Raw genomic sequence first — 12,616 nt, 5'->3', positions numbered from 1 at the left:
GGTCGTGAGATCAAGCCCCATGTCAGGCTCTGTGCTGGGTGTGAGGCCTACTTAAGATTCTCCCTCCCTGGGGCGCCTGGGTGGCGCAGTCGGTTAAGCGTCCGACTTCAGCCAGGTCACGATCTCGCGGTCTGTGGGTTCGAGCCCCGCATCGGGCTCTGGGCTGATGGCTCAGAGCCTGGAGCCTGTTTCCGATTCTGTGTCTCCCTCTCTCTCTGCCCCTCCCCCGTTCATGCTCTGTCTCTCTCTGTCCCAAAAATAAATAAACGTTGAAAAAAAAAAAATTAAAAAAAAAAAAAAAAAAGATTCTCCCTCCCTGTCCCCTGCTTGCACTCTGTCTCTCACAAAAGTTTTGTGAATTTAAAATGAAAATAAAAAACAGATTCCGTAACAAAATCCCCAAGTCAGTATCGCTAGAAATAGAATAGGGAAGTATTTGAAATCAACCCAATGAAACCATGACAAATCGTATATACACACAGCAAATAATGATTTTGCATACTAAAAGGGTTTAATTACAAAATTAAGATAACACCCATACTATGCGTCCTATTTCAACCTAAATAAAAATACTTCATAGGGAATAATTCAGAAAAAAATAATAATAAAACACAATGAATTGTAAACATAGAACTTAACACCAGTCACACGGTCTCACATAACACACACAAAAGCTAAAAATAAATAACAGAAGTTATTTGAATATTAGCCAGGACATATCTATAATAAATTAGCAAATATTCCACTTGTAAATAATATTTGGTCAATCAATGACAGTTGCAAATGTGTTAGGAAGAAAAGAAAAAAGAATGGAATGAAGTAACAGAGACGGACCATCCCATACTTAGGGATATGTTGTGCTTTAAAGGCCTTGGTTATTTAACTAGTAAGAATGAAAATAATACAAGACTTAATCCAAAACCTGAAAAATGGGAAACAAAACCAGGGAGAGAGATAGTAATTTTGAAATAGAATTATTGATGATTATACACTCTAATTTGAAAGCCTAAGTAAACTTAACAAGAGAGAACACAGTTACGTTCCACCTGAAAATGCAGTCACACGTGAACTATGAACGTCACTTTCATTCGGTATGCTTTAAAGAGAATACTGATAAGCTGCTGTGTGTCCAGAAGCCTGCACCCAAGGAGGCACGGTGTCTGAAATTCAGGTGGGCAGTGGGAAATGTCCCGATTGTAACTATTTCCAACATCTGGGAGCCAAGACTGGACTCAGGGTATGACACGAGACAGAGAACGTGAAAATCATAGAAAGGTTGAGTATCCACTACAACGATGGGGAAACAACAGGTACCCAGGCAGTGCAAGCTTGGTTCCCCAGGAGGTACTGGGTTTCCCAAGAGGTACTGAGGAAGGACCTCTGAACAGGTGAGACGTAGGACATGGCTACCCAAGTCATTCTCTTGAAGTGCCTAGTCTGATGACAACTTTGACACTGGGTAGCTTCCTCTCCTTAATGGATTCGGTGTGCAAGGCCACGTAGACCCCTCTCCTCCAACTTCTTCATGGAACTGGATGGTTGACTGTTTTTTCCACGCATTTACATAGCACTTCTATGCTAAATAAGAAATGGTTCAAAGGGGTGGTCAAAAAACCTGTGAAGTACAATAGGAAAATTATCTTTATTTTCCATATTTTAAAATTTAGATTCAGAAAACAATCATAACTTTCTTTTTTTTAAAGTTTTTAAAAATGTTTTTATTTATTTTTGAGACAGAGAGAGAGCATGAGCAGAGGAGGGGCAGAGAGAGGGGGAGACACAGAATCGGAAGCGGGCTCCAGGCTCTGAGCTGTCAGCAGAGCCCGACGCGGGGCTCGAATTCACAGAGTGTGAGATCATGACCTGAGCCAGAGTCGGAAGCTCAACCGACTGAGCCGCCCGGGCGCCCCAATAATCACAACCTTCTTAGAGTCGCGACTTAACCAGTGTCAGGCTGAAACCTTATAATTCCTAGTACAGTAAATGATTTCCCCATCATGTCACACCCCCACATCTAAGCCGCCTTCAAACCCAAGCACCTTGTTTTAAGCTAGACGTAACCTTAAACAAGGAGTATAATCAGAGCTTTGGGGCAAACAAGCCAAAGAGAGAAGAGGTAAAGGTTTCTAGGAGCCTTTGAGAACTGTAAATTGGAAGAAAGAACAGGAGGAGGAGACTTAACCTCCAGCGACACACACCGTGCTGTCTCCAGTAATCTTTCCAACCATCTTGAGAGGCATAGATTACCATGCCTGCTTTACATAAGAGAACAGATAGGCCCTGCAACGTCAAACAACTCGACCAAAACCACACACTTATATAGGCGAATATTACCAGAAACTTTATGACTCAGTGGCACATTTGGCCCAAATGTGGGCGTACCGGATAAAACATTCCAATTATAAAGTCTTAAGAGAAAACCCCGTCTTTGCGATCATTTCCCGAATGGCCAGCTGCACACCTCTGTGCCTAAGGCTGTACACCGTAGGGTTCAACAGTGGGGTGACGATGGTGTAGGTCGCTGTCACTGGTCTGTCTTTGCCTGATGAGTATTTGGCTGAGGGCCGCAGGTAGACAGAGGAGGCACAGCCATGGTGGACGATGACCACAGTGAGGTGGGAGGCACAGGCGGGGAGGGCTTTCCGGTTGCCGTCAGCCGACGGGATCTTCAGGATGGTGTGGACAACGAGGCCGTAAGAGGTGTGGAAGAAGAGCAGGGGTACAACTAGCACCAAGGCGCCACAGACGAAGAGACCAGCTCATTGGTGTACGTTTCAGCACAGGCAAGTCGGATAACTGGTGAGATGTCGCAAAAGTAGTAGTTGACCTTGTTGGAGCCACAGAGAGGGAGGCTGAAGACCAAAGTTGCTCCCACCAGAGATACTAGGAAGCCACTAACAATACAGATTGCTGCCCGCTGGGCACATACCCTCCAGTTCACGAGAACCGGGTAGCGCGAAGGCTGGCAGATGGCGGCATAGCGGTCATAACCCATAACTCCCAGAAGCAGGCAGTTGGTGACGGCAAAGCCAAGGAAGAAGAACGTCTGGGTGGCACAGCCCACGAAGGAGAGTGTCCTGAGGACAGAGAGCAGGTTGATAAGCATCCTGGGCAGGGTAACAATGGTGTAGAAGACCTCCGAGGTTGAAAGGACACAGAGGAAAAAAGGACATGGGGGTGTGGAGGCTGCGGTCCAGCCGGATGAGGGACAAGAGGGTGCGGTTCCCACTCGGGATGATCAAATTAGAGGCCGAGAAAGAGGACAAACAGGACAGGCTGAAATTCGCCAAGGCTGGAGAAACCCAGCAGCAGGAATTCAGTGACCCGGGAGGAATTGGCCATGGAGAGCAGACGCCACAGCCAGTGTAATCAGGTCCAGAGACCCTTGGGACGGAGGAACCAGGGAGACTTACCCTTCATACCGTAGCCAGCACCAGTCTGGGGCGAATGGGAAACAACTGGCAAGAAAGAGCAAAAAAGGATTATAAGTCAACCAAAAATTATCCTAAATAGATATGCACCCACAGTGCTGTTTTTCTGCCAGTGGTTTTGGCAGTGAATCTGGGGACAAGTGTCCACATGAAGGCACAGACATTTGCTCCAATAAAGCCTATCCTACAGCCCCCCGCCCCCCGACTCTGCTCTTGCAGACTTATGTAGTTTCCACTTGAGTTTTTGGTAATCTAATATTCCAAAGAAACCTTCCGCTAGTTATGATTTCCAGTGGTCATCATTTCATCCATATTACTAATCCGTGGATTCCACTAGCAATGGTACCAATGTCTGAGGGTCCACCTCTCACCTGCCTCTAACACATTCCTCAGCTGAGGAAGCAATCTTGCCTGTCTTTGTGCGGTTGGCCTCTGAAGAATACAGTTCCTTTTCATGAGTAGCCTCTAGCTCCCTTTCCATGCAGTTATTCATTAAAAGGTAATTTGATTGAGGGGCACCTAGGTGGCTCAGTTGGTTAAGCGGCCTACTTCGTCTCAGGTCGTGGTCTCACAGTTCGCGGGTTCGAGCCCCGCGTCAGGCTCTATGCGGACGGCTTGGAGCCTGGAGCCTGCCTCTGATTCTGTGACTCTGTCTCTCTCTCCTTCAAAAATAAACATTAAAAAAAACTGTTAAGTTAATTTGGTGTAGAACCACTGTTGCCGTCTCAGAAATAGCTTTATGATTCTTCCACACACTCTTGTAGGACAGTAGGGCCTGATTTCCCTAGCAGAAAATATGCAGCTGGAAGAATTTAGTTTTGCTTCAACATTCACTGGCGGCACATTTGGTTGCACATCTTACCCTGCTACACCTAACTTGGAGACTCAACAGACCAACGTTCCCCGGATGTCCCTGAATTCCTAGTAGGGAGGCTTAGATACTTCCCCTGATGCTTCTGATAACTTATTGTCACTGATGCTAGATTACATACATTTTCATTAAAATATTCTTGCCCTTTCCCCTCTTTCTCCCAGATCTGGTCCTTCACCTGGATCCTGTATCTCAATAATGAGTTTCAAAATCCTGCTAATCACATCCGCTGTGGATTTGTGAGACATGTTGAAACACGGAACTTTTCTCCTCGGCCACATCCAATCTGTTTTTGTTCTGCAATACTTCTAGGATCCATTTCTTCCTTTCTTTAGGAACTTACCACCTGTCTGGACTGCTCCAAGAACATGATAAACCGACCCTCTGGATTTTATCTTGTTCCGCTCTAAGCCATCCTCCACTATGGCCCCAGAGTTGTCTTCATACAGGACAAATCCTAACCTCTTACCAAAATTAGATGACCCTCAATTATCTATGAAGTTAAGACAATCATGTTCTGTCTCTCATACTTTTCCCAAATGTAACTTTCCACTCGTAACTGCCACCGTATTCCCCCACATGTACTTCAGCATTGAGGAACTTTGAACAATCAGGTCATTTTTCAATCTACCTTCTAAATCTGGAAATCGTCCATGCTTTATGTTTGTGGGGATTGTTTTCTTCTTCTTTTAATTGTATGAAATTCTCAGTTAAAGTAACATGCACACATTGACTTCTCCCTACAACTTCCTAGTCATGCTTTATTATCACTTTGTCTTTGTCTCTTCAGCTATCCCTAGAACCTGATTATCACCACCGTTATGAGGTCATCTTTGATTTCACAAACTGCAACTTAACCAGAGACCAGAACTTGCCTCTCTATGCATACAGCAATGTCTAGTTTACAGCAGGGGCTTGAGAGCTTACTGAAAAAATAAATAGTCGTGATCCCAGGTTTTCTTCTGAATTATTTCAGAATGCCCAGGAGGTTTGATTTCAGGCGTCTTCCAAACTTGTTCCCTTAATATTAATTTAACATATATTATTAACCTTCGGCGTCAACATTTTGGGATGAAAAATGTCTCTGAAGCCATTCTCTAAATGCAGAGACAAAAGAGCCATTAAAAATTGTTGCTTTTTGGTTTATCAAGTGATTTTTCCCATTATCTCAATTAGCTAAAGGTTTTGATTTTCATTTAAATAACATTTAGTCTTGAAGATCTTTTCAAATACTAAAATTTCTATCATGGTTTGCTCTTTTGCTTAGACACAGTAGCAAAAATTTGAAACGGGACTAAAATCAGGAGCTTTCACTGGAACAAAGTCCAGTCAAAAGTGAAATGTCAACTCCACTTTTCCAATGCCCAGGCTCCATTCTTTAGTGCTTTCTCTTTTATGGGACCATCCCCAGGAAGAGCAGTGACTAGTTAGCCGAAGACCGTTGGGGTTCTGAAAGGAACGAAAGGCCACATTACTGAGTGACCATGCCAAGACCCTCCCCTGTAGCACTCACAAGACATCATCTGCTTTTTCAGACTCATCCTTGGAACCTATGCCTGAACTCAAATTTGAAAATAAATTCACTATAAAAAACTTCATTTCTCTTTATCTTGGTTGGTGATGCAGCATACAATATTTGATAAATAAAAGACAGCGCCCTGAGCTTGGAAAGAAGGATGCCATGAGTTCAGAGAAGAGCATTGGGAAGATAAGGAGTGTGGGGGGTGGGAATAAATACAAGGAAAAAGTGGGTAATTCAATTGTATTCTTAACAAGTGGAAAAGGTGAATTGATTTTTCATTACTTTGTTCAAGGACTTCATCAGTGTGGGTGAAGCCAGTTCCTTGAGCGGGTTAAAAAGACAGCTAATTCTCCACTCTTAATTCCATTTACAGCTTCCTTTTCTAAATTTCCATCACACAGGAATTAACTGACATACTTACAGTTTTCTATATACACTCTTGCGTTTCAAGACTTTATGCTGAGACAGTGGGTGTGCAAGACATAGAAACAAAGAGGGAGGGAAGGAGAGAGAGAGAGAAAGAAGGAAATCTCAGCCTCTAACATTCTCTCACCTTCATCTGTGGCCCTCCCATCATTCATATTTTTTAAAGTCACTGAACTTCCTCTAATATGTATAGGGAGAGTTTGCTGTTTCTACTATATTTAATATTTAGTATATTTCAAGCTTGTTTCCTGTGTCTTTATCAAAATACTCAACCTGTTATATCCAAACTATTTCATCTTGATTTTGTCTCCAGTAGATTTGAAACCCTCAGGGATAAGGACCATGCCTTATTCCTTCTGTATCCTTGAAACTTAACCCAATATTTGAATGAGACATAAGTGCCTGATGAATAAATAAATTGAATAGTCCATTAATGGATTGTTTCCCTGTTGACCTCCACCTTTATCCCCAGTTTCCACTATCCACTTATCCTTTCTGTCATTTGATCACATTTCCTACTACTGATGATGGGGGAAACTCGGTCAAAGATTCATGAGACAATGCCACGATTTAAATATTTACATACAAGAAATGACTGGCGTGTCACTGCTCTTTTCAATAAGGAAGTCAAGGTCTCTAAATAAAGATAAAGATTTTACAATCCCTCAAGTCAGAGGGCTCTTTCCCAGTGACATCCTGGTGTCTTCAATCTCAGACACTTCCTTGAAATGTCTATAAAGGTTTCTAGGTGAAATTTGCCAAAACTATCTTCTCTGTCATAATGTGCCAGAGGTCTTCTTCCATTTTCCATAAACTCCCTGGACCAACATGAGAAGACTCTCTACCTGACTCCACAGAAAAATATAACCTTTGCCTCTTCTCTGTGGGTAGTTTAGCTAATGCCTCAATGAGTATCACCGATGGTCTTTTCTTTCTACGTTGGCCTCAGTGCCTTGGTGGTAATTAAGATCCTCTCCTCCACAGGGAGCTAATTACCACGTTGTGCCCGATGCTTGTCCATAATTTCCCCCATTAGCAACTATAGTAATACACTATGAGAGTTTGTTGGCCAAAGAGAAGGTCTTTTCTAATACCCCATAGGGATTAGTCAGGTTCCTCTTAGAAATTCTCGGGGGACTTATTGAAAGCTGGAAGTTTTCTGGGAGCCATTTGTTAAAACAAACATCAATGGAATGGCCTCCATGGAGGTTCCTTCTCTAATGACTCTAAATTTTCATTCTTAGGTGGAAGAAAAATGTAAATTTTACATTTTCATTTCTGACATCTGTAAGAGTTGAAGAGAGATACAAATTAAGGACAATATTGGAATGGAAGAGGTAACATAAGTGTTTCAGACACCTGTTAAACATACGTGTTCCTAGAATACAATGTGAACATGATCAGTATTTGTTCAATAAATAAATAAATTAAATTTGGATTACGGAGAAGAATGTGGTAGTGCCCTGGTGTAGGTAGGTTTTTGTTAAGACGTCTCCTTTGGTAGAACTTCCTCCTAATTTCAGATTGCATATTTATTCCCTCTGCCAGTGAGTCCAAACACTTGGGCTGGAAATAGGGCACATGCTAGAGACTGACAAAAGTGATTCAGAAAGACTAAAAATACAGAGTTGGGAAATTATGTACAGCACTCACAAACCAAACAAGCAAGAGAGGTATCTCCACGTTTGACAATTTAAGGTTCAGGCCGGGAGTATTAAATTAACAACGAAAGACAGTAATAAAACAAAACAAAAATACTTTTAATGCCAGCAAGTACAATTCACAGTGAAATTGTAATAGATGTGAATTTATGTCCTCTCCAAAAAACACTGATGCAAACTTCATAAGAAACTATACAATGTTTACAAGGACACACACTAATAATGGGTAACTTTTATATACCACTCTATTCAAACAGGTCAGGAAGAAAAATATAGCTAAGAATTTAGAAGGCCTAAGCAGCAAATTAGTGAAGTACATCTGAAGAGCATTTATTGTACTTTATGTTCTAATGAAAAAGTACACATGTTCATTTCAAGGCACACGAAGTAAGTAGGTATATTGGCTGTGTATTAAGCCCCAATAAAACCTTGAACGAAGGTCATGAAGTGGTAAGAATACAAACAATATTCCTTAATCCCAGCATAATACACTGTTAATGAAAAACAAAGTTAAAAGGCTCTTCCAGGGGCGCCTGGGTGGCGCAGTCAGTTAAGCGTCCGACTTCAGCCAGGTCACGATCTCGCGGTCCGTGAGTTCGAGCCCCACGTCGGGCTCTGGGCTGATGGCTCAGAGCCCGGAGCCTGTTTCCGATTCTGTGTCTCCCTCTCTCTCTGCCCCTCCCCCGTTCATGCTCTGTCTCTCTCTGTCCCAAAAATAAATAAAAACGTTGAAAAAAAAAAAAAAGGCTCTTCCATCTGAGAATTTAAAAATCTATTAAATAATTATTGGTCAAAAGGGAAATACAAAGCAAAATGAAATAAGGTCCCATAAATAATACCAACTACATACTGTTTAGTAGAATACATGGGTAAACTTTAAATGTTTTTTTTTAACATTTTACTTACTTATTTTCGAGAGAGAGTGAGAGAGACAGAGCACAAGCAGGGGAGGAGTGGGGGTGGGGGTCAGGGGACACAGAATCCAAAGCAGACTTCCGGCTCTGAGCTGTCAGCACAGAGCCCAATGCGGGACTTGAACTCACAGACTACAAGATCATGACCTGAGCTGAAGTCAGGTATTTAACTGACTAAGCCACCCAGGCGCCCCTACATGGGTTAAGTTTAAAGCAGTGATAAGAGGAAATTTCACAGCCTAATTATATATAAAAAATAAATCAAAAAATAAAAGTACATAGAAAGGATCAGAAAGTTAGAAATAAAACAACAATTTACAGGAAAATTCAAAGGAATAATAATACAAATAAAATTTCAAATAACGATATGGGGGGAGAAACAACCCTAGAATTCATCCATTTATTCACACATACATTAGCTCTTTGAAAACAATAGACAAAACTTACAAACTACTATATGAACCAGAAAAAAAAATTTAACCCAAATATACATAGTATAAAATGACACAGAAAATAACCATTTCTAAGATATTTTCAAAAGTCAGAACATTTGTGCACAAATTTTATAATTTTCAAAGCCTAGCTGAGATGAATAATTTTGTAGAAAACTGAATTCCAGATGTGATCTGCTCAAAATAAAAATGGTCTTAGAGGTCAATTTTCTTACAAGGAATATTACTATGGCGCTTTCCCTCAGAAGAGACACTCTACCTGTATCTTTCACAGAATTTCAACAAACTTTCAAACATGAGGTGATCTCACCTAACATACAATAGCAATTCAATAAATACTTCTTTAAGAAACAGGGAAAACCCCGTTTTAATCTTCAACTTACGTAATGCTAAAAAAATCTTGTGGCTATGTTAGTAAAATGCAAAAAACTAAGTGCTTAGAAACAATATATATCACTGAATGAAAAAATTGGAAACTAAGCTTAAAGATAATGAAAGATTCTCAGAGTAGCAAGTAACCAAAACTTTGACTGTAAAATGAAAAATGTCCTTGAAACAAAAGCACGATGGAAAATATTAGAGAACAACAAATGAAAAATTCCTCAAAAATAATTAAAATGTGAATACAAACTTATTACAAGCTGATGGATAAAATGACTAGAACTGTAAAGTATGAAATGATTCTAGGCATCCCATTTATAAAATAAAAGTTGCACAAAAGGCATACAATTCACTGAACAGTTCAAATTTAATTTTAATGAAATCGTTTAGTTAATAGGATATGAAGTATGGCCCATTACCCTTCGAAGGGCTGACTTGAACTCCTGATTTCTCAGACTGTAAATCATTGGATTGAACAGCGGAGTCAGGATGGTGTAGGACACAGATATGAGGGTGTCTTGACTTGAGGAGTAGCTGGACTTGGGCCTTAAGTAGATGAAAGAGGCACAACCATAATGAACAGTTACCACGATGAGATGAGAGGCACAGGTGGAGAAAGCCTTGTACCTGCCGGTGGAGGATGGGATCTTCAGAATGGCGGAAATGATACGAATGTACGAGATCAGGATAAGTAGCAGGGGAACGACCAAGACAAACACACCAATCATGAATATGACCAACTGGCTGAGGCGTGAGTGGTGCGATGCCACCGTGAGGACAGGGGCGATGTCACAAAAGTAGTGACGGAGCTGGTTGGAGGCGCGGAAGGGCAGGTGGAATACCATGGACGTGATAATCTGTGCAATAGTAAAGCCACAGGCACAGGCAGCAGCCACGAGTCCCACACACACCCCGTGTCCCATGAGCTCCGTGTAGCGCAGAGGGTTACAGATGGCCACGTAGCGGTCATACCCCATGGCCGCCAGCAGGAAGGAGTGAGAGCAGCCGAGGAAGAGGAAGGTGAACATCTGGATGGCACAGCCCAGGAAGGAGATGGTCTTCTTCTGGGCCAGGAGGTCAACCAGCATCTTGGGTACGATGACGAAGGTGTAGCAGGTCTCAGAGCAGGAGAGGACAGCGAGGAAGAAGTACATGGGGGTGTGAAGGGCTCTGTCTAGCACGATGGTGGAAACGATGATGGCATTGGTGCCCAGAGTGAACAGGTAGAGGGGCAGGAAGGCAACAAAGAGCAGCCGCTGCAGCCCAGCCAGAGAGGAGAAGCCGAGGAAGACGAACTCTGTCACCAGGGTCCCGTTGCCCCACTCCATGGACAGCACCTGCAGAAAGGAGAGTCATGGACAGAGACAGAGGCCAGGATCCGGGAAATGTATGGGAAGCTCAGCGCAAAGTCTGCAGGCAGCAAGAACTTCATTCCTCCTCGGAAAGCTCTGCTAAGAAAAGGATTAAGGCGAAATATACAACCAACGAACTGACGGCCAACTAGGAGGCATTCTCTAAGACTAAGACCATGTTATCTCTCTAGCCAAGTATTAAGGAACTGTCTGTTTCCTTTTGCGTCTTCCTTAGGGATTATTGTGTTTCTCTTGCCCACTCCAAGCCCAAGGAAACTAGCTCTCCAAAAGGAAAAACTAAGTTTAACTTCAGCCATCTGAACTTGGAATGTGGAATGAAGGAATGAGTGGCGTTGGGACACAGCGTACGAACCTCAGTTTATCCAACCATAGGAAGGGAGAGGAAGAATTAGATGATGTCCAGCAAATGTGTGAAGGGAATTGTGTTTGTTGATGACTTATTATATGCTAGGATGTGTGGTAAGCACTGCATATATCCATGTCGATTATTCATTACAACAATCTTATGGCAGTACCCCAAACAATAAGGAAAGAAACACCTTTAGTGTTATCTCTGGCAGACTAAGCCAGCGATTACGGACATTACTGGAGGCTCCACACTGGAACCCCGAGCCAGGGCGGGAACAGAAGACAGCACTGCTTTAAAGAAGGTCTCCTTTCCTAGGAAGAGAAGAGTCACCAGGGTGGTGAAAAGAGATTCACTACCTTTGTGGCATTTGCAGCTCGCCTCCCTTTTCCCATTTTCCATGCCTCAGAGAAACTCAGAGAAGAGAATTCTCCCCAAAATGGCGCAGAGGTTGTCACAGAGCATGAAAAAGAATGCAACAATTGGTCTGTTTTCCAGGTTCCCGTGTCCCATCATAACTCACAGGCTTTATGTCTTTTATATATTATTGTCAACAAGATTCCTTTTGAATATTTGGCTACTAAACATGGTCTGCAAACTACTAGAAAGGAGCATTTCTAAAGTCATTTTTAGCGCTTATATCAGATCATTTTTTACTGGGTGTATTTCCCAACTTTCTAAGCCTAGTGAGTGAAGAAAGTGTTCTCAGGAAGCAAAATCACCTAGCCTTTATTTAGATTGCATCCAATCTTTATTTACACACCTTTCGGTGTATTTATATACTTTTAGGTTGAGGAATTATTTCCATCTGCCACCAGAATTGTTTGTTTTTGTGTTCTTTTAGCCAAGAGAAAACCTTAGATTCTTAGATTTTAAGGTAAATGATGGGAAATTTCTGAAACTCATTGTATCTATGCCTAGAATTTAGAGATAATACATTTTTGTTCTTTCTTACATGATAGAAACTGGTTCTAAACTTCAATAGATATAATCATTCATTCATTTGAAGTTAGTATTAGGATACTCACATATGCTGGTTTTAAATTTCTTTAACAAATAATAGGAATTTTTAATTCTGCAATTATAAGGATATTTCTGTTAAATAAAATATGAAATATGTATATACCCCATCTATCCCCACTATATACATATGTATGTAATAGCTGTATGTTTACTATACTAAGAAAAACAAAACAATGAGACAATATCTGTACATGACACCCTCACCAGGACAAATGG

The 12,616-nt window shown here is 41.7% G+C and overlaps 2 protein-coding genes across 2 annotated transcripts; both read right to left on the bottom strand.

Annotated features, from left to right (window-relative positions):
- Positions 1-2,399: 2,399 nt before the first annotated feature.
- On the bottom strand, positions 2,400-3,342 carry LOC123586774 (olfactory receptor 10R2-like). The gene is given in 4 exon segments (XM_045456151.1): positions 2,400-2,752; positions 2,755-3,166; positions 3,168-3,245; positions 3,247-3,342. Coding segments are annotated over 4 exon segments (939 nt in total).
- Positions 3,343-10,044: 6,702 nt separating this feature from the next.
- LOC123586041 (olfactory receptor 10K1) lies at positions 10,045-10,986 on the bottom strand. Its single transcript, XM_045454853.1, has one exon. The coding sequence runs from the start codon at positions 10,984-10,986 to the stop codon at positions 10,045-10,047; it is 942 nt and encodes a 313-aa protein (XP_045310809.1).
- Between the last annotated feature and the right edge of the window lie 1,630 nt (positions 10,987-12,616).

Source organism: Leopardus geoffroyi, chromosome C3 (assembly GCF_018350155.1).
Source record: "Leopardus geoffroyi isolate Oge1 chromosome C3, O.geoffroyi_Oge1_pat1.0, whole genome shotgun sequence".
Taxonomy (NCBI): Eukaryota; Metazoa; Chordata; class Mammalia; order Carnivora; family Felidae; genus Leopardus; species Leopardus geoffroyi.
The sequence above is the reverse complement of the archived record's forward strand: the minus strand, read 5'-3'. Positions and strand labels throughout refer to the sequence as shown.